The sequence below is a fragment of the Ostrea edulis genome, chromosome 7 (genome assembly GCF_947568905.1).
Source record: "Ostrea edulis chromosome 7, xbOstEdul1.1, whole genome shotgun sequence".
Classification (NCBI taxonomy): domain Eukaryota; kingdom Metazoa; phylum Mollusca; class Bivalvia; order Ostreida; family Ostreidae; genus Ostrea; species Ostrea edulis.
The window spans coordinates 29,164,804-29,189,089 of NC_079170.1; the positions used below are offsets into that span (position 1 = coordinate 29,164,804).

The 24,286-nt window shown below is 36.4% G+C and overlaps 1 protein-coding gene across 1 annotated transcript in view; it reads left to right on the forward strand.

The window, feature by feature from the left end:
* LOC125657028 (histamine H1 receptor-like) overlaps nt 1–23,360 on the forward strand; it is a 47,643-nt gene extending 24,283 nt beyond the window's left edge. Inside the window, exon 2 of the mRNA XM_048887657.2 lies at nt 21,753–23,360. Within this exon, the coding sequence (XP_048743614.2) occupies nt 21,753–23,264 (1,512 nt within the window). The 3' untranslated portion in view covers nt 23,265–23,360. The remainder of the gene's footprint in view (nt 1–21,752) is intronic.
* Nucleotides 23,361–24,286: the final 926 nt, after the last annotated feature.

Consider the following 24,286-nt stretch of genomic DNA (forward strand, 5'->3'; position numbering starts at 1 on the left):
CGGAATTGGTTTTGAATTGATGTTAATCCATGATACCCAAATATTGCATCGCGGAAATAAAAAGTCCTCAATAACTTTCAATAACAGATCGCATTTCCGATTTGATGTAAAGAAACTAGAAATGTTTATACACGCAAATACACGAAAGAAGATAAATCATTGCCATATCTAACATGGATCAAACATAGCCTTGAGAACGAAGATAAAACATCATTAATTTGCACTTTCTTTTGAGAGATGTACCATATAATAGCTGTGATAATTAACTTTTCCATGTTTGATTGCTTCATTTGCTTTGCAGGATTCACTATAAGAACATAACCCATCGAATTCAAGATTCTTTCAATATGATATTTACTACCTGTAATTTAAAAAAAATCTATTCTGGTAAAGCATGGAACGGCACAAATAATAATATGAGTGATTATCATTCACATTTAACAAGATGTAACAGCTGCGGAAGAACCGGGGAAGCAGGCTTGATCGTCGTTTGTTAGATTTACAACAACACATCTGAGTGGTTGAATCGGAATCACGATGACGTCATTTAACCAATAAAATGTTTCCTTTGTGTAAGCGGTTTATGCAAAATTTTCTGCAATGATTGCTAACATCGTCACCCAATAAAACAGCAAAGAAAGACATTGTTTTGTTTATACATGTATTTATGTTTTTATGTATTTTTGAAAAATATAAACTAGAATTAAGTTCTAAAATATCATATAGTTGACCCATTTGTTACGTTAAACGGAACAGCCAATGTACTCTTTGACCTTTATGAAAAATTTCGCTTTTTGACACCATAATCAATTATTTCTTTAATGAAATACTTGTATCTTGAGATTAGTCATCCCAAAATTACTTTAAATTTGTCAAAAACTATTTTGATTCTATGCACAAATACTTTGAAGTTGGTATTTTTAAAAAAGAAATGTTGGAGTTCCTTGTTGACAATATTATATGTAGGTAGGCTTTGCAGGTCAGGTTTTCCTACAGTTTGTTGGGAGTCCCATGGGCAAATATTGTGCTCCCTCATCAGTTTGCCTTTTTATATTCTTATTGAGACAAACACATCTACTAGTATATGAGACGAAAACTTGTGGCCTTCAAGTCGACATTTAAATACACTGTAGGAGTACATCCACAGTATTCTTTTTCGTTCATATTTTAGATTGATATATATCCCTGCGGACTCGGAATAAAACATACATGTACCAGTCTTCCATATCTGTTTCATATTTGGATGCTTTACTGGAGAAAAGTTAATGGTAAACTACGTCAACTTTGTGAGAAATGGGATTACTTCACTTCTTCATCGCCAACTTCCCATATTTGTCAAGCAATATCCATTATTCTCAGCATATGGTGTTTATGTCTCCCAACTGACTCAATACTCGAAAGCATGTTCTGCCTATGATAAATTTCTAAAGTGAGGCAGGCTACTGCCATATAAGTTGATGTTACAGGGTATTCACCTGTCTCGTTTGGCAAATTCTGAGGTTGTTGTATTGATATTGTTTGCTAATACAGCATGTTGTGTTATATTGTGTGCTGTGTTTAATACAGTTGTTTGGCCGTCCTTTTCATGCTGATTTTGACGACGGATTATACTTTATTTACGTGAGCAAGACAAAGGGTTCACAGCAGGTGTGCCCGGTCAACAGGGGATTACTCGTCCTTGGCACCTGATCTCACCTCTGGTGTTTCTAGGGACCCGTGTTTGATCTGTTCTCGATATTGTAACGGATTTATGAAATTGATCACTGTTCGTTTTCTTTACACTTTTTACTTGAGTTACTACATAACGATAACGCTTGTTTCAGCTGCGTGCTCATCCTAAATAATACCGGTATTGCTCGGTTCTATAGCACGACGTAAGCTGTCTGGACAGTTTTACGTTTCCGTTTTCTCTTATGGCACGGAAACAAGAAAACTCTTCAGATTTATTATGGAATAAAAAACAAAAGTATATAACATGATTTAATGGGGAAAATACTGCAACAGGGGATTGTTAATATCTTAAACAGCTTGACCTTTTATATTGCTTTTTCATTGGTTAATTTTGAAATTCTACAAGAATCAATGTTTTTCGTCTCTAAATAATTTAAGTGCTTATAAATGCAAATGAATTACACCAAAGGATTAATCGTTACGTACATCTTAAATCTGATATCTCAGTGCCCAATATAGCTAACAAAACAGACAGATAACTTTAATGAAATTTAAGCGGTATGTAGAATCCCTTCTGGACTATGCTTTTTTCAAAGTGCAGCAAGGTGTGTAACCATTATAATTAAGGATAATCAACAATTTCTGAAATACTTCATGTTTTGTGGTTAGTCTCCCAATACAATTACTTTCTTAAACATCACTCTGATTCTACGCACACGTTCTCTGAAGTTGATATCAATTCGACATTTAGATACATGTATATCGACGAAGTTTTGTCTATTAACAATGATAACTTTCATTCATATGTCAATTCAATATATCCCTGTGAGCTCCAAATAAAAGACACCACAGAGTCGTTCACTTCTGCTTCATACTTAGATATTTTATTGAAAGTAGATATTAACGGCAAACTGACAACTCAACTATATGACAAACGGGATGATTTCAACTTCTCCATCGTCAACTCCCCATATTTATTTAGTGATATTCCATTATCACCTGCATATCGTGTTTTTGTTCTGAGTATGGTCAGTTTTTAAATCGAGGTAAGCTACCGAAAAACAAGTTGATGGTAATGCACAGTCTCGATTGAAGTCAGCATTTCGCAAATTTTACGGTCGTAACGATCTAGTTCGTCAATACAACCTACCATTGGGTCAAATGCTGTCTGACATGTTTCTTACCGATTGTTAGGCTGTTCTTGGCACACTGATTTTGACTACGGATAACTCCGTTTACCTGATCAAGATATAGGGCTCACGGCGGGTGTGACCGGTCGACAGGGGATGATTACTCCTCCTAGGCACATTATCCCACCTCTGGTGTGTCCAGGGGTCCGTGTTTGCCCAACTATCTTATTTTGTATTGCTGATATGAGTTATGAGATTGATCACTGTTCGTAATCTTCACCTTTCATCAAGAAGATGTTGGAGTTCCGTATTGAAAATATCTACGTAATCGTTGCTAACCAAGTCTTCAAAAGGTCTGTTGGAGTTCCAATGGGCACGAATTGTGTTCCTTTATTAGCTGACCCTTTTAGTATTTTTGAGGGGGGGGTGAATTTATTGAAACGTTTTTACATGAGAAGAATGAATATCTTGTTGTGTATGACCTTCAACTCCGCATCCAGATACATCGATGACATTTTATCTATCAACAATTACTTTCATTCATACATGTATGTCACTTCGTGGCCAAGCGTCATTTGGATACAACCATTCCTACGCAGGATACAATCGTGCTTTTAACGCGGAGTGCAACCAACCCCAACGGCAATTTATTATGAAGAGTGTGGATGTCCGTGAGGCGGGGTTAGAAAGTGGCCCATATTTTTCTTTATACATACAATTCTTAAGAATTATAGAGCCTATCAGCTGACGCAATGAATTCTGGTTTGAATGATATCTAGCATTCGGTTAGATCCCCTCCCACTTGCTAAAACACGTCAACACAGTTAGAAAATTTCGTGTAAATTGGTCTCAGTCGTTCGTTTTCTTCATTTTCTTAGAAAACAAAAAACATCTAAAATTTCATTGCGTCAGTGAAGAGAAAGCATCATTACAAATGTATACCATAAACGTCAGGAAGAAAGATTTGCAATTAAGACGATTATTAATGATAATTAAAATATAACACTGGGTGCAACTATTCTATTAAAGTATAATATAGGATACACCCATTTGCAACGATGGATGATTTTAACGATGTCTTTTGTGATGGTACCTGGCGTTTTCGTTATGTTTTTAAAATTTGAATACCGAACTCTACTTTTTATAGACATTACGACGTAAATCATAATTTTTCCAAAGGGGAAAACATTTTTTAAAAGGGTGTTCCATATATCACCATTTTCAATAGCATGTAAACAACAGGGGCCAAACTCGTTGTATTATTACAACAAAAATGAATTATTCCTTCTATCAGTGGGGTGTCGCGGAGATCCAGGTTAGACTAGGTCCTCAGTACCCCCTTACTTGTCATAAGAGGCGACTAAACCGGGCGGTACTTCTGGTGAGACCGCAAAAACCGAGATCCCGTGTCACAACAGGTGTGGGACGATATAGATCCCTCCCTGCCCAAAGGCAGGGAGGGGTAGTATTTTGTTTGTATCGTATATATATGTGTATGAATTTGTTTTGTTTCGTTCTTTTATATGAATATATTTTTTTTTCATTCATAAACCCATACTAAAAAGTGTTCTGCATTTTTTTTTATATGGGCGGATGTCATGTACAGGGTTCATGAATGATAAATCATTGTTATTTTATAGTTGTGAATTTCTTTACTTTTCGAAATAAGTATTTACAAATCTATAATTGAAAATTAATTGTTTTACTTCTTGTTTCATCTAGAGGGAGCGCAATTTGACACGTGTTCGCAACTATTAACTTTCCTGTTTCACTATATTTAGTGGTAATTGGTTTTTACAATCTATCAAATTTAAGATATGATCTTAGGATTGTACCTTCTTTGATTTGGATATGCTTATCTATTACTCATTTTACTTTTGTAAATTAATGTCATAGAGCTTTCCCCTTAATTTGCAACTTTCTTTAGTTTATTTCATTGGTCAATTTAAAATGCAAGTAGGCGGATCGGTCAAAGTTGAGACATGTGCGAGTTTACAGGAGAATTTCTACCTAAATTCTTTGTGAAATTAAGTTTGACTTTTTCTACCTTTCTAGTTTAATCTTTGTTAAATTTATTCAGATATACCAAAACCTGACATTGTGAAATTTATGTTTGTAAAAATTGTTGATATTCGGACTTGCATTAATTTTTGAACTTTTAAATAATGGTTGTGTTTCTACATACATAGAGTTACACACGTGCATATAATTGTTCCAAAGGGGAGAAAAAATTCAAGAGGGCCATGCATTCTGTTACAAGATATTACGACGTGAATTATAATTGTTCCAAAGGGGAGAAACTTTTCAAGAGGGTTTTATGACTGCATTCCAAATGTCACCATTTTTAATAGCATGTAAACCAATGGGACCAAGCTCGTTGTATTTTTACTACACAAATGAATTATTTCTTCTATCAGTGGGGTCTCGCGGGGATCCGGGTTAGACTAGGTCCTCAGTACCCCATTACTTGTCATAAGAGGCGACTAAATGGGGCGGTACTTCTGATGAGACCGCTAACACCGAGGTCACGTGTCACAGGAGGTGTAGACGATAAAGACCCCTCCCTGCTCCATGGCCGTAAGCAGTGTGTATAGGCCTACAATGTAAATTATGCAACCCTTCACCGGCAATGGTGACGTCTCCATATGAGTGAAACATTCTCGAGTGGGACGTTAAACAATATATCAATATACCAGTTAGTAGGTTAATTAATTGATTGTTTATTTTGATTAAGTGCTCTATCGCCAATCATAAGTGAGAAACGCTGGTCTTTTGGTCATGAACTTAAAAACGGAGGTCCCGTACCGCGTTGGCACGCTACATTGCCCTCACTCTACAGCTCTGTGCGCTCAGAGCCTTAGCAGCGAGGGTTCTTTAACGTGACATCCGAAAGACCCGTGATTCTCACTTCTAAATGTCAAGTGCTTGGCGAAGGAGCAACTGCTACGTATTTGAACGTCCTATATGTAGGTTGACGCGGCCATGGCACAACCAGGACTCGAACTCTCGACTTCCTGGTTATGAAACGAACGTTAGATACCACTGAGCTACCGCGACCGGTATCAGTAGGAAATCCCAGAGAGCATAGTATATGTATGTAAAACGTAAGTTCAATATTCACTAAAGTTAATGTCATTTGGCGAATTAGCATTTATCTGTCTCAAACTGAAAAAAGATTAGGCCATTTGGTCATCATAAAATGAGAGTTGGAAACAATTATTATCACTAATACATGTACATCTATAAAGTATACTAGTATACACGTGCATATAAGGAATGATATGAGAACAAAACAGACAGTACCTAATAGATGACACAATTCTGAATGCAGCTGTATACCTACATATGAAAAACGTCCACAACAATAAACTTGAAGTTTCCAAACTGAAACCTTGCGTAAACCATTTGTTTTCTTAAGTTTCCGCATAGTTTCCGCACAGTTTCCGCATCATGGGAACCATAGTTTCCATGCAATGAATAAGCGCTCGGAACCGACTTTTTGTGGTAATCTCAGAATAGATGATATTGGTATCCGGATTACCAGGTTATAAAACATGAAATCACACAAGACACTACGGATTTGCCAAATGACACCAACTTTAATAATAATAAAATAACATAGTAAAATTGTGTAAACAATTTATGCACTTTATAAGGAGAGATTTTGATTGTTTCTTTGACTCGAGCACAGGAAACCATTGGAAACGGTTTTCTTCATAGTCATCAATCTTTACTTATTCGGGTGTAGAATACAATATATGCCAAATACGTAGTTTGTCAGGGGAAATTGCTTGAGAGTAAGCAACATATGATCTGTCTTTTGGCTTCTTTCTGCACTTGCAATCATTTAACAATTGTGATGTCAGACACGGTACTGACATCTTTGTAGCAGTTTTGAGCTGAAAAGGTTGGAGATTATTTGTAGTTCCTAAAATATAATTCAACAACGCTAACTTCTCTGACTTTGTCTAGGATTTTTGCATTGGCGGGTTTCTGATTTAACTGACCTCTATAACTTGATACACTATGAATTTGCCAAATGACATTAATCTTAGTGAATATTGAAATTATGTTTTACTTACATATACTACGCTCGCTGGGAATTCCTACTGATAAAAGAATCAATTTTTTTTTGTGGTAATAACACAACAAGCTTGCCCCCTGTGGTTTACATGTTATTGAAAATGTTGACGTGGAATGCAGTCCTAAAACCCTCTTGAAATTTTTTCTCCCCTGTGGAACAGTTATAATTTACATCGTAATATCTTGTAACAGATAATAAAGTTCAATATTTGGATTTTAAAAGCTTAACGAAAACGACAGATGGCATCATAAAAAATATAAAAATCATGCACTGTTGCAAATTTTCAATATATTAGGAACGGTTGTATCCTACGTTATATTTTCATAGCATGGTTATATCCAGCGTTATATTTTAATTATCATTAATAATCGTCTTAATTGCAAAGTCTTATTCCTGACGTTTATGGTATACATTTGTAATGATGCTGTCTTTTCACTGATGTAATGGAATATTATGTGGGTTTTTTGTTTTCTAAGAAAATGAAGAAAACGAACGACTGAGACCAATTTACACGAAATTTTCTATCTGTGTTGAAGTATTTGAGCAAATGATAAGGGATCTGATCGAATGATATATATCATTCAAACCAGAATTCATTGCGTCACCTGATAGGCTCTATAATTCTTAAGAATTATCTGTATGAAAAAAATATGGGCCACTTTCTAACCCTTTGTCACGAACATCTACACCTTAGTAAATTGCCGTTGGGGTTGATTGCACTCTGCGTTAAAAACACCATTGTATCCTGCGTAGGAATGGTTGTATCCAAATAACGTTTGACCACGGTGTGACATATGAATGAAAGTTAATAAATAGTCGTCGATGTATCTAGATGTGGAGTTGAAGGCCACACGCAAGATATTCTTTCTTCTCATATAAAAGCGTTCGAATAAATTCGATATATCCCAATGTCAGTTCGATATAGCCCAATGTCAGTTCGATATAGCCCAATGTCAGTTCGACATAGCCCAATGTCAGTTCGATATTTCCCAGTGTCAGTTCGATATGACCCAATGTCTGTTCGATATAGCCCAATGTCAGTTCGATATAGTCCAATGTCAGTTCGATATATCCCAATGTCAGTTCGATATAGCCCAAATGTCAGTTCGATATAGCCCAATGTCAGTTCGATATAGCCCAATTAGCTCGTAATAAAAGATACCACAGAGTCCAAGGCAAACTAACAACTCAACTTATGGTATGACTTCAGGTTTTTCATCGTCAACTTCCCATATGTATAAAAAAAATGAAAATAGCGAACATTGAGCAATCTCACAACTTCTATAAGGAATAGGGGCCTCCGTGGCAGAGTGGTTAGAGCATCGCGCTCAAAATCACACGGCCTCTCACCTCTGTCGGCGCGGGTTCGAATCCCGCTCGCGCCGGTAAGTGAGAAAGTTTCCCAGTTTACTTTTGGAAGGTCGGTGGTCAGGAATACAAAATTAGGAGTTGGGCAAACGCGAAACCCTGGATATATCAGAGGTGGGATCAGATGACGAGGAGGAGTACACATCCCCTGTCGATCGATCACCCGATATCTTGATCAGGTAAACGGAGTAATCAGTATGTAAAGAACGACATAAAAATCAGTATGAAACACGTCAGACAACAGTATGAAACACGTCAGACAACATTTGACCAAATGGTAGATTGTATTGGTAAATAGTAGACTGCCTTGATTTCAAAACCGATCATACGCAGAACAAGTTAGTGCTGCCAAGGCGTAATGTATTCCGGAAAGCATTTAACACGTGTTAACATGCTTGAATGAACATTTTACTGAGAGAGAGAGAGAGAGAGAGAGAGAGAGAGATGCATTTCATGTCACTGTAATGTTATGATGGCCAACATACTTCCACAGCATTGTCATGTTATAGTCCTAGTACCGTAGAGTGCTGTGTTTTTTCGCGAGGTGATAATTTTGGCTTTTGTTTTAGCGATTTGGTATTTAGACCTGAATTTGCACCCAAATGTGTCTGCAATCAAATTACGTATTTTCGCAAGAAAGATAACTCTATATATGAGTTGTTTGTACAAATGTATCACTTTATGAATAAACTACAGGTTTTTATATGCCAGTTTATTTTGACGTCAGTAAACCGTTTTACAGATAAGTTATTAACACTACATTGCTTATCAATTTCTATGTTTTGGAACTCCATGTCCGCCAAAATAGATTCTGCTAAAATTATTTATATATCAATGAGTTAGAAAATCGCCAAATTTTACATTCGCGAAAAAAAGCCCTATACGATACTTTTGCATCCCCTTATCATATTGCCGTAAATATCTATAATATGACGTTTTCGGACGATGACAGATGGATATGATACATGTATAATGTATCATAGAAAAAAGATATCTACAGTCTTCTTGATTTTGGGGGTTTTTTTGGGGGGGGGGGGGTGGGGGGGGGTGGTCGATATTGTTTTATTTGATACGATAATTTGATTGACTGATTGATTGTATCTTGCTTAACGTCTCGCTCGAGAATTTTTCACTCATATGGAGACGTCACCAAGACCGGTAAAGGGCTTCAAATTTAGGCCTTTGCTCGGCGCTTTCGGCCATTGAGCAGTGAGGGTTCTTTAGCGTCCCACACCTACTGTGACATGGGTCATCCGTTTTTAAGGTCATCTCCGAGGACCCGTGACATTCACATCTGATGCCGAGCGTATGGCGATGGAACTGTCACTACCTGTTTTAACGACTTAGGTGTGTCGCGGCCGGGATAATTTGGAAAAAAATCAGAATTCATGTAATTGTAAACATGCAAAATATCCAATTTGGGTCTGCATTAGCAAAATGTTCATACAATGTAATTGTATTACCTATTAATTTAATTATCTTGGTGACTAATCCAATTTCACCGAAACAATCGCTCTCGAATATTGGTTTGAGTACGCAAATTGGTATTCTATATAGATTTGAAAAACATAACCCGAGGGTGAAAGCTTCATATGATAAGTCACGTAATCAGAAAATGGCACAGGATGAGTGTCTTTTCGTGTGAATTGGGTCATGAAAGTCAAAGCAATAGACACCAAATATTCTGACAAAAATTTGGCTGAAAGTCAACGTCAAAAGCATTAAATCTTCTGACTGAGAGTCAACAACAGACGTACGAGATACCCTGGCTGAACGTTTGATGTGGATATAGCCGAAGAACGTGTTGCATCTCCTTACTGTCTTCAGAGACTATCAGCAACAAAAGCGCGAAGTCTCCTGGCTGAGTTGTTTTTAATGACACCAGCAGCAAAACTGCCAAAGTTCATGCTAAACGTTTTCGGTGAGTGCCAGCGACAAAAGCGTCAAATTTCTTACACAAGGCACGGAGTGAGTGTCGGCTACATAAGCACCAAATCTGAAATGCAAAATGCCTGAGACTATTGTCATTGAACAAAGTGCCACATCTCGTTTGCCATTGGCCTGATAAATTAAATTTTGATAGGTTAATTTTTGCTTGGATGTACTTTGTTGGAATTCTGCTTTACAAGCCAATAACTATACATTGTATAAGTCTATAAAGATGATCCCGAGTTTAATGAACATGGCGATGATTTTTTTAAAATTTATACGTTACATCTTCATTTGATCGTTGATGTTTACATATTGTTGTGCAATTCCTACTGTTATTGAAGAAATTCAAATCAAGTTTGTTTATATGAAAATAATGAAAGCAAAGAAAAGTTTGTGTAATCGGCAAAATCCAGATATGAAATGTTAATGTTGTCGTGAGAAACATAGTAATTTTATTACTGTTTTTGATTCGCACTACCTGGTACCCTAAACTTGATATCAGAGAAACGTCCCTATTCATGAAAATACTATAATATATGTTTTATTTTGTCAGAACTCGGTAGCTTCAGGGGACTTGGTTCCCAACGGGACTTCATCCCCACGGAAACAACAACAAAAAATTATTTAAATTTGACACGGATTTAAAAAGAACACGTTTATTTTTTTAGCCTTGCCTATAAAAATCTGATCAATTAAAATAGCAAACACAAATTTTAGACATCTGAAAATTCTTATATTACTGGCATGTAAAATATTGGTCACCCAAGTAAATTATAAAGTAATCTTCGGTTACAGTGACGGATTCAGAAATATCTGATCGTGTTTGCGGGAAAAGGCTTGGATTTGTGCGCTGTCTTTAATATATAAAAAATTCAGATGTCAAAGCTAGGCATGCGCAATGAAGACAACCACTATGATTGATCATCGAACTTATTTTGGTTCAACTCTAGTTACTGTAGTTGATGATCGAACTAAGCCTATGTATGCTTGGAGAGAGAGAGAGAGAGAGAGAGAGAGAGAGTACCTACCGCAGCCCCATAGCTAAGTTTGTGACAAGGATGGGGAGCGCTCCTATTGGAATCGTGCAGCTTATTTAGTGAGAACGGGAGAGAGGAGAAATACCAAGAAAAATGATAGAGACAGGGTACCTATTGAAATCACGCAGCATAGTCTGTGAGGAAGGGAAAGAGAGCACAAATGTTGGAGAATCAAGCAGCTTCTCCCATGATGAGAGAGAGAACACAACACTAGAATTACACACCTGTATGGAAAGAAGAGTTTTACTAATGAAATTATGCAGCTTACTCCGCGAGAAAAAAACAGATAAAGTAGAAATTATATGACATCGTGCAATTAATTCTCTTGAGAAAGATTGATACCACCTAAAGGAACCGCTATGGTTATTGGTTATTCAGAGAGAGAGAGAGAGAGAGAGAGAGAGAGAGAGAGAGAGAGAAATACATAGTGGAAAAGTTCTGCAGCTTAATGAATAGAGTATCAGTGTATGTACATATAGCGTTCTCAATAGATACAAACAATCAATGATCTTTTCTTCTAGAAACACTTTCAAATTCTTTACTTTAAATATTTTTTTTCAAATTTCAAAACCTACAGAAGGTCATAATCAGGAATTTGGAAATCAATATAAAGACAATTTAACTGTAGAGAACACTGAAACTTTCGAAACTTGTCAATAAAACATCTTATAAAATAATCATCGAAGAACTTATACAGCCACTTAATCGTGGTACTTAGATGTGTAATAGATTTAGAAACTCTGTCGCTTACTTTTCTCTCGCCGACATTCTGTCCAAACATCCAGTCTGGAAATTTGGAACATCTTCCTTTCAGAATTTATTCAAAAACTTTCAATTGCGAAGAAAAAATATATTTCCGTGTCCTTCATCTTAGTATTTAGATATAATGAGGACGTTTTGTCTATTAACAATGTTCATTTTCATTCATATGTTGATTCGATATATCCCAGTGAACTCGAAATAAAAGACACCACGGCGTCATCCATATCTGCTTCATATTGAGATATTTTATTGAACATAGATCTTAACGGCAAACTAACTACTTAAAACTTCATGACAAACGGGATGAGTTCAGCTTCTCCATCGTCAACTTCCCATATCTATGTAGCAATATTCCATTATCACTTGTATATGGTGTTTATATCTCTCAACTGATTCGATAAGCGATAGCATGTTCTACGTGTGATCAATAGTGTTTAATCGAGCCAGGCTACTGACAAATAGATTGTCATGTTACAGGGGTTTCAACAGTCTCATTTGAAGTCAGGATTTCCCAAATTCTATCGTCGTTGCAATGATGTTTCTTGCAAATGTACATATATTTAGATCAAATGCTCTCTGACGTGTTTTACCAACTGTCAGGCCTTTTCTAACCTACTAATTTCAACTACCAATTACTGATCAAGATAGAAGGCTCTCGGTAGGTGTGACCGGTCAACAGGGAATGCTTATTCTTCCTAGGTACCTGATCTTATGTAGGGTGTGTCCAGGAGTCCGTGTTTGCCCTACTCTTAATTTTGTAGTCTTTGTGGGATTCATGAGAATGATCACTGTTCATTATCTTCACTTTCACATAAGATATTTACCCAATGACATTTTTGTGAATTTATATTTGAATGTTTCTCCAAAAAAATTGTCAAGGAGATTTGACGCTTTTGTCCTTGACTCTCACTAAAAATTTCTGCTTGGATATTTTACTTTTTAATCACTGACTATCACAATGTATGAATCCTTAGTAATTGGCGCTTTTTTTTTTACTAAGATCTCACTCAGAAATTCAGGACTTTGTCACTACTGTATCTCTAGACATTTATCCAAGATATTTAGCGCTTTTGTCACCGACTTTATCAAAAACCTTTGCCGATAGATTTGGCACCTTTTTACCCTAAACCTCACCGAAGACCCACAGCGAGTGGTTTAGCAGACACCTATCAATGACCTTATCAAAAGATTTGGAGCTTTGTCTCTGACTTTCACCCTACACCTTTCGCCAAGAGATTTGAAGCATTTTTTGTTGACTTCTTTCCTATGACATTCAGCCAGTTTTATCACTTATATCAGCAACTTTATCATCAGACCTGACCCTGGAGATTTGTCGCTTTATGTTCCTGATTTCACACAGAGTCTTCAGGCTGGAAAGAGTGGGTTATTTACGCTGGCGTATACCAAGGACACCACACCAAGCCACGAAGTTTGACACATAATGAAACATCGTAGTTGTGGCTATACTACTATTCATGAATTTTAATATGAACGATCCGACGAACCCAGATCGTTTAAATCTGTTACGTTTTGTGATCTTCGTATGAATTTTACATTGGTAAACGGAGTTATTGGTAGTCATAATCAGTGTGCCAAGAACGGCCTAACAAGCGGTATGAAAGCTCAAGCAATCATATAGCATGGGTTCGACCAAAAAGGATATGCATTTTTCCGAATTTATTACTGCATATCTTGGGAAGAATACGGGATTTCAGGATGAAATTTGGTAGTAGTGTAGATGGATTATGTATAAATGTATTGGAATACAGAGTAGAATTTTATACTATTAGGCTTATTGTTTTTACATCGGCGAACTTGGGTACACTATCTTTAGAGTTTTATGAATTTACTCTTTAATAGTGAATTCGAAGCCAGTGATATGATTGCCTGTGTATGAAACATGTGAGACAGGATTTGACCCAAAGGTAGATTGTATCGGCAAATCAAATCATGACAACGAGCATAGAATTTCCAAAATGCTGACTATAAACGAGACTATTGAAACTCCTGTAACATCAACTTGTTTGTCAGAGCCTACCGCGATTTAAAAACTGATCAAACGCAGAACAAGCTCTTGCGTATCGAATCAGTTGAGAGATATATACAATATATGCAGGTAATAATGGCATATTGCTATATAAATACGGGGAGTTAATGATGGAGAAACTAAAATCATCCCGTTTGTCATAAAATTGAGTTGATAGCGTGCCGTTAATATTTATTTTCAGTAAAATGTCTACGTGCGAAGCAGATGTTGAGTAATCTATTTTAATCCATTCCGACAGGTATCAAGTAATATGATCAGCTACAGGAAATATGAAGATAACGAAGAGTGATTAATCTAGTAACTCTTATAAGCAATACAAAATAGATAGTTGGGCAAACAGGGACCCCTAGACACACCAGAGGTGGGATCAGGTGCCTAGGAGGAGTAAGCATCTCCTGTCGACCGGTCACACCCGCCATTGTAAATAACAATCCTCCAAAATTTAAACAAATTCCGTACAGCGCTGTCCGAGGAGTTGCATCCACGAAGTGATCCTATAGTGTTATTAGTGTAGCATGTACACACTCAACAAAGTACCATGACTCCTGTAAATTTTGTCGAATTAAATGGTGGCGCCATATGATCAACTACACATGTTGAAAAACATTCATACAAAATTTGAACAAAATCCATTGAGCGGTTTCCGAGAAGTTGAGTTCACAAAGTCAAGTGTGACAGGCAGATGGACGGACATACGGACACCGGTATTTCTATATCCTCCTTCGCGTTGCAGCGGGGGACAAAAATGAATCAATTGAGGAATCTGTTTTTCAGTTCCAACTGTTTCAACTCGAAAACTAAAATTCACATTTTATAGACGGGAGTAGCTAGTTCTTTCTCAACAGGCCCCGTTTGTTCGTTTGTTTGCTTGTTTCTCGTCCCGTCGAGAATTTTTCACTCATGTTGAGACGTCACCGGTTGTAGGTGAAATAATAATAATTTCAGCCGTCCTTATAGTTCATTTGAATCTAGTAAAAGAAAATTTAACTTTATAATAGTTCCTACCTCACTGAGAATGATTTTATAGAGCCTTTTCTTTATCTGACGTGCTTTATTCAACATTACATTTCCCTTGATCCCTCGCTGAGTAACGTATTAAAGCTTTACTTTGGTTTGGAATTGAATGTCCCTCAGACATAACAGTAAAGCCGAAGATCCATCTCATCCATTAAGCTTAAAAAAGGGTATGATAGTCATTTCGTCGGAAAGATTGGGATCAGCACATCCTTCAACACACGTAATAGATAAATGACGTAACATCAAGCTACTCAACATTAATCGAGGATCGATTCATTTAAATATATCAATATCAAAATTCTCCCAAAGTAGCGAACTCTTTCTCAACGCTATATTTCGTTTTTGAAAATACATGAGGGCGTGAACTGTGACTTTTCACGCCGATACACATGTGCGAGTACTCCATGCGATTGCGCGCTTCATGAAATGTATGCCAGCATGTATTTTGAAATCTGAAATTGATGTCTTATATTTACGTTCTATATTCAAGTCTGTCGGAATTACATGTACCAGTCGTTAAGACAGACGTACACTATTTATCAGAATCATTCATGCATTCTTAACAGTTGCTTCACATTCATGAGGAAAATGCTTTCATTACAATTGGTAAAGATATCGAAGGCAAAACATTGAAAAGGTAAATATATTTAGATGAATAGATATTTCTTGCGGTAAAAAGAAACACAACAGCCGAAACATGGTTGTTGTAGTTTACCAGAGCCGAAAATATAACTTTTATTTAATAAACCTATGCCAAGACGACGAGCGAATATTAAAAAAAAAGAAGCTTGTATTATATGCAACAAGGTTGATATTTCAAATTATTGACCACTAATCCAATACGCAAACCTAACTAAGTAAGGCTTGAATGCCCATTCAACATATCATTTGACGAATTCTGCGCACGGATTCGATTTTTCCTTACGATGCATACTAAGATATTTTACTATTAGGATGAGATTCGCTCGCCTCGGGTCCTAATTAGTTTAATAGAAAAGTGCTTCTAGCTATCACCCTGCTGATATCATGATAAGACCTCTGTCTTCGTACCTTAAATTCATCATCATTTGTTTCGTGTTTTTTTTCTTTTACATCGTTGGACATAGATTGATGATTTATGATACCTATTATCGATATGAAAATAATAATGAAAAATGTGCATGGGAAAACAAAACGGTTATGTGAGTAATATTTCCAGTTATGGATGATTGTATCGTTGCTGTATCCATGTATCAAAGTTTGATATAAAGTATTTAAATTACATTTAGCTGGGTGGTCTTGATAAAGAGGCTTTGTACATTGCCAAAACGTTTTAAAGACTCGTTCAATAGCAGTTGTTGTACGAGTTAACTTATTTCGGTTATTTTGTAGATATAGTGCTATATGTTCATTACTTTGTTACCTTGATTATACTAATGTCGCTATAAAGGTGTCATCAATAAATCACTCTGATCTGTCGCACCTGTTCACTGCGGGTTTGAACCATTCTAAACAATGCTTGATATGCAGTTTAATTCACATCTTTTTGTGTCATTTTTACTGTTATTGTAATTCAATTCTCTACTGGAATGAGAAAATGAACTACCTCAAAGAACTAACACTCCCTAACCAAAATAAATAAATAAATAAATAAAAACATCACCAATATACTTTTCTTTTCAAAACTACGAGATGATGTTCCAGAAGAGATGAGTTCTTTGTATTTAGCCGATACTTCGATCGATTGTCGATTTTGGAATAAAAAATTTGTGAGCGACGGTGCGCGTGATATCCCCAATGATTACAATTTGTGATGTTTAACACTATAACGAGCATTTCATGTCCATAGTATCTTAGATTCTGAACCAGGTTCGTAATTGTTTAAAACGCTCCACTAAAGCTTCCAAACGCGTTCCTTTGGACTTAATTGAAATGTTCCCCGACGCAAATGACGCCTTTATAATTGTATATCATCTTCACAAAAACGTTAGGACGATCAACGACCTCGGTGGATATTTTACTCTATATAAATGAATTGGCGATAGATTGACGATTCAGATTTTGAATCTACTTTTGATATTACATGTATATTACATATTTTCCGGGTAGTAAATATCCAAAATATTACCCTCGACTCGAGTGATGTGTAGTGCGATATCAATATTCTGATTTAAGATTGGCCGTTGGCGTTGGCGGCAAATGTCGTTCAAGGGTAACGTATAGAGGAGAGAGTCTTTACAAATGTTCAAAATTGAAAACTGGGCTACATTAGGATACATGCTTGTCAATTGGACAAATCGTAACCTAATGGTTCTTGGAAAGAGTCTTGTTCACTGATGTAGATTCTCCCCTCTCGGAGAAATTGCTACGCCTCAGTTGACAATGGTTTTCTTGGGGTGAAAATTTTCAATGTTACCCTCAACTACACGCAATATTTATAAAATATTCCCCCGCATCTCTGCTGTGAGGAAGAGCAATTACTGCATTCTGTAAAGTGTCTATCGCCTAAATATGAAAAACCGATGCCATTGACCGATATTTCAAACAATAGCTACTTCAGGAGTGGTAATGGGATACTCCAAGCCAGCACCATCAGATGGCCTTTGACGTTTTAATTGACACATTTGGATTCTAACCAAAAGGTGTGACAGTTGCTTTATAGCTAATTATTCTGTTGCATTACAGACAAGTTAAATCTCAGAGGAATACGGCATTTCACAGATGTTTGGTCTAGTTAATTATTTCTTTATATGGCTATACTATCTGAATCCCTCGTGTCGTTGTATAAAGTCCACTTGACTTTGTCAAGGAACAGAGTGTGCACTTTATGGGTTGTTTTTGTTTTAAAATCGACTTCCCATTTCCCACGTGAAGTTATTTAAGAACTGCATATACACTGGTATTTTCTTTATCTGATCATGCCATCATAATGATTGTACTGCAAAACCTATGATGACAGTCCATTGAAAATATTGTTTAATTCATTATGCCCTTATCTTGGATTATCTGTGAAGAGTGTCGGTGAATATCTGTGTAATTGGGTTCACACAAGAATCTTCAATTTTATTTCGAGACGAAATGGGCTATTAATCGGCGTTATGCATAATGTAGACAGAAACTGTTCCGTACGGTGCTAATCTCACAGAAAGCTGATGTAACTGTAACAATAAAACATGGAAAACCACTGTTTATTCTAAAGTGTCTCGATGTCCTGATTTCTACCGAATCCTGCAATGAAGCGAGCTGTTTAACTACAGTGCAACCACGACTACCTCTAAAGGAACAAGAGCGTGCGAAAAGTTTGGCAAACCGCTAACATTTGGAAGGAAACCAAACTGTCGACTGCCTTTGCCTAAAAGTGCACGTCAATGAACAATATGACACTTGCTGATACAAATCAGTTGTACTCTTAAATAAAACAACAATCCGACATCAACATCGCCTTACGTTAGGTGTAATTAGTTGTGTGTAACGTAAGATTTTCGTAATTATCTACGGCAGAGCGCTGTCTCTCTCAATAGTAACAGGTAAAGGCAATTGTTTTGGGACTTGCAGACATGAAATATCAATTATGCATGAAACTGAGAGTTATTTTCCCCTACATCCAATTAAGATGTACGTGTCTATTCTGGGGAAAGTAGTCCAAAGTTCGAAAACTTCATCCTTGCTTTTCTGTATATAAATCCCAATATAAGTAAAGAATTAAGAATTATTGGGACAAGATGAAAGATACAATATCGTTAAAGGAGTCTGAGAGAACGAAAGCATGCCATTGATTACTTTTTTTTTTTTGCTGTAACTTCATTTTTCGATTTTCTAAAGCTAGACCACATGTTACATAATTTGTTCCCTCAGACTACATAAGTCATAGATAAGGCTTCCCATTTAAGCTTTTTCGAAATCAATGAATAGAATTAACCTACACCAGGGTACGTTTGGTACGTGTGCGTTAAGTTATTATTTTTATCATTATTGTTATTACATGCATCATTTTCACCATTATTATTATTATTATTATTATAATGTTTTAGCATTACTGCTGATCTATTAGGTAGTGACGCTGATCACAGAACAGGTGTCGTTTTGATAAAAATACTGAAAGAGCAGTGGCAATATCAAAAATACACGAGCACTGAAGCACAGCCACTGTAGAAACGTGTATCCATATAAAACTAGGAAGAAATGAAATACGGCACGCCATGTAGCACATTAACCATAAATCCCCTACATAGATCAAAACAATACACAAGCATCAGCATAGAGGGTTAGAATAAGCTTGTTAAAATAAAGCACCAGTGGGCTACACGAGAGACACATTTACACGTATCAATGGAGGCGATATACTATTCTAAAAAACGCAAGATCATAGTCTGCTATATTTTATGGATTTACAAGCTTATGGGACCCAATTGGCTCGCTAACAATAGGTCTTAGATTTAATCTCTAGGTATTATTCGCATGCTGTAGACGGCGTAGGGGTGGCACAAATGAAAAAGCGGGAAACTCATGGGGTACCACGTGTCTCGGGTTTTAGCCAATCACGAATGTTAGAAATTGATAGACATCCAATCATGAATGTTGAATATCAACAGGATTTTAATTTCTAGCGCATATATATAATTATATATATGAAAATCAGTGAATAATTTATGTATAATACGCAATTTTTGAGATATCAGCTCTTCTGTCATGAAGGTACGTTCAGTATACTCTAGACCGCTGGGTGGGTACAAGATGTATACCATAGACTGGCTATGTAAATAAGGATAAAGGATATGAAAGCGTAAATTTTGTTTATATCAGCCGTTGGTATACATTAAACTGAACATATCAAGAATGATTAGTTTGAATTAGCCCATTAAATTAAATAGGAAATTACTATTTTTTCCTCTTCTTCACGAGGGATACTTTTATCAAAGAAATATGGTGATTATCGATTTTTGATTGAGCTATTTCATTATCAAATACTCATAAACTTACTAAAACTGTGTGTCCAGGCAGATTGGGTGGTTGCATGATGTCTGATAATCATCCATTAGGCAATATATGAAAGCAGTGACAAGCATTTATACCCACCGTGTGTGGACAAAAATATGTTTTACGTTTCGCTGAGTGTAAGAGTCCAACAAAGGGAAATAACAATTGGGCAATTCGGAAACTGTGTATTTGATTCGTCTAAGCCAGCCAGTTTCTGCTTCTATAGCTACCATTATCACACACAGTCCTTTAACTTAACACGTATAGGTACCATATGTCTGATACATGCTTTATGGACTTACAATTTAGTAAATCCTAAAAAAAAAAAAAAATATTATATAATACTTGTAGAATAATATTGTTTCTTCATACTTTTTGTCCAGGTATTTAACAGCAAGCATATATATAATCTTGAACAAAGAGATGTTTTGTGGACTAGAAAAAAATGACTTTGTTCATGAAATGTGTAAGTACATAGGAACAAAGTCAATGTCTTCCCTACATCATCTAAGCTCTGCGAGTCGGAGATGAACATTATGTAATTTACCAAAACTATCATCGTTGATGCTGTCATTTAAACAGTAATAACGTCACCTTGGTGTTCATAAAACGTCTATTATCTCACTTAATGCTAGTTTGATTGTTTGCTTTTTGCCAATCATTCTCGATGTAATTTTCAACAAAAACTTAAAATATAAAAAACACACAAGTTAAGAGTTCAAAAAGGAAAGTATGAATGATGGGCTGTCGAAGAGAACAGTAATTTTCATTATAGATCGTGAAGTGATCAAATGACACCAATGAGACGGTGTTCAGTCAGTTTAGCTTCAAATACTAGTACCGGCAAACAAACACTAATGAGTAACCCAGTTCAATGTTTTGATGAAAAAATTGGGTCCCAAATACAAATAGGCAGATGGACTGCAGAGATGATATTTACAATGATGTAGCATGAGAAATGCGTACACTCAGAAAAACGTTTTCTACAAACTTTATTATTGATTCAGCCCAAGAAAAACTGTAAACAGTAATCTAAAGGATTTTAATCCGCATTTAATTTTCACATATCGTCGACTGACCAGTTTCGGTGACCAAAGTAATAAACCGTGATTTTCTCATTAATCATTTAGATTAAATGAATAAACAATACACCTACCTTTAAAGTAATTAAATTCCTGTACTTTCATCCAAAAATTCCAATTTCACTGGTACGTTAATTGAATATATTTTTGTAACAAAAAAAAAAAAACATGTCACTTTGTGGTCCTAAAACGGTGACGTCACCTATTTCGGTGACCATTGTTAATATAGGTTTGCCAAAAGTTTGTAACTGTTAAAACGTATATATAGGAGGAATGTGCAACTAAACATCAATGAATAAAATAACATAATGTAGAATTCTAGACTTTTGGTATACTTTATATTAATTTGAAGGTTTACTTGAAAAAGTAATAAGTAAATGGGCTTATTTTGGGGGTGCTCGTGTTGATTTTTTGCATACTCTCCTTCTAGTAGTTTATTTTCGGGGAAAAATTTAAGACATACTCTATATATATATATGTTTGCAAACACTTCGACGAAATTGATGACGCAATCTACAACCGGAAACGACAACGCGCACACGTAAACAAAAGGTCACCGATTGTGGTCAGTCACCGAAATAGGGCAGTCGACGATATAACGTGCACAACCCTAGGAAGTCCTGTAAGATCTCGATTTAATAAATGTCATTTGCATTTCTTTTGCAGGTAAGCAACATGTACATCGTTAGTCTGGCTATGGCGGACCTGATTGTCGGGATCATTGTGATGCCGATCAGCACAGTTTACATTTTCACAAAGGAATGGATCTTTGGCGTCGCTATTTGCCAAATATGGATTGCAGTGGACTACACGGCTAGTACTGCATCCATCCTGAATCTTTTTATACTAAGCGTCGACAGATACTGGTCTGTGACGTCACCATTACGTTATTTACGGAAACGAACGAAAAAGAGGGCTCTAATTATGATCTCAATTGTCTGGGTTATTTCATCTCTTTGGATTATACCAATTGTAGGATGGCATCATTTTGCTCATGGTGGAATCAGAACTGTTCCATCGAATGTGTGTGACACAGAATACGCGAAAGACTCCATATTTAAAGTAGTAACAGCGTTTTTCAATTTTTACCTCCCTTTAGCAATTATGTATAGTCTTTATGGTAAAGTCTTTCATGAGATCAGAAAACGTTCTGCTTTGGAACTGGGACAGCAATACCCAACTGCTACAAGCCCGGTGGCTTACAACTATGAAGGCGATTCGCAGTTAGGCGGAAGTAGCAGTTACAGCGAACCGCGCATTGATACTTTCACCGACCAACATTCCAATAGAATAGAAGATAACAATCAGTCAAATGGCTTATTCCAAAAGAACAAAAAAGTGAAAGTAAAGAGCAGCAAGTGTCTGGTTTTAAAATCTAGTAAAATTATGTTGTCAACGAACGGATCATCAGATCGGTGTAGAGTTGCTCGGAGATGCAGAGTCGAATATATTTATGACGAAAATGTTCTAGATCAAAAGACAGAAAAATTAGAAAGGTTCTACTATGAAGAAAACATCCCACTGTCTGTTGTTCGTTCCATGGATCATATGAGTCCAAACTTGTGTGCTGATTATTTAACCAACCCCTCGAGTTCCCACCACAGTATCAGCAGCGATGAAAGGTATCCGAATACAGGGATGACGTGTAACAGAAAGAAATGCACCAACAATGTATACGGGCTGACAAATGAAATTGGAAAGCTTTGTCAACCGGAAAGTTTGGACACCAGGTTATCTGGAAACAGAACCAATGAAAATGACAGCAATGACAAAATCCAAAATGTGTGTATTTTGGGGGATGTGACATCTCGTCGAATTTCAAATATGTTTAATATCAAACATCGTATTAAGAACTTTCGTCAGAGCTCGTCACTCACTAGGGAAATCAAGGCTGCCCGTCAGTTAGGCGTAATTATGGGTGCGTTTACCATGTGTTTCTTACCGTATTTTACTTTGTTTTTGGTGGTAGCTTTCTGTGATAGCTGTGTCGATACGGAGTTAATGATAGCAATGACATGGATAGGTTACTTAAACTCCACATTAAACCCATTTTTGTATCCTTTATGTAATATGAATTTTCGCCGGAAGTTCAGGAAAATGCTAAGCATTGACCGCAAAATTAAACGACGTTCACGACATGCCGTAAATCGAAACAGTCTTACAATGAGGTACGACTGACATATGTAAGTGTCGTAAAATCATAATGTTGTGCTCTGTAATGTTTTTTGCAAAATGCTATAATTGCATTTGCGTAAATAAATGTTTGTCATTGACGCACATTTGTCTATTAACCTTGATACAAGTCCAAGAACTCTAACAGGTTTGAATGGGAAGCGGGATTATTTAGTGTCATAATTGGATGGTGTTATTTTCAATGTCATTATCGACAGGATGGTACCTTCTCATATCATACCAATTTACAAGGAGGAAGTGTGGACAGGAAGTTATCTTTTCCCAGACTAAATGCATTCTTTGATTAATGGTACTGGTTGTCGCATTGAAACACACACACACACACACACAAAGGAAGACCTCAGTTATTCAACCTTCCTTTAATGACCCTCTATACTAAGAACTGTTTTGGACACTCAGGGAAATGTATCCTTTACATGAAAATGTCATACATGCTAATTGTATCCCAGGGTACCCCTTACTTTACCAACATAAAATCCATATAAATGTACAGTACACATCGTTATTTTCACCCCGTGTTATTTTCGCCTTTCTACACTTGCAGACAGTTGAGCCCCGTTTTAAAGACCCCAGACAAAATTATGTTAAATGAGAGAAAACAGTTTAGCCCACTCTTAAATTCGCTCAGTGTCAACGAGGGCGAAAATAAGCGGGGGCGAATATTTACCTGTATACAGTAATGCCATATTGTAAACAAAGAAGAGTGTAAGGTATACTTACATTCTAGAGATAGCGAACATTTCCTGAAATAAATTTTTCTCATGATGAAATCATTTTTATGAAATAAAATCTTCCAGAAATAAAACAAAACTGCAGGAATGAATAGGTGAATTTCACAGTGATCAATTTCATAAACCCACAACGAATACAAAATCAATAGTAGGGCAAACACAGACCCCTGGACACTCCAGAGGTGGGATGAGGTTCCTAGGAGGAGTAGGTATTTTCTTTTGACCGGAAACATCTACCGTGGACATCTTGTTCAAGCAGAAGGAATAATCCATAGT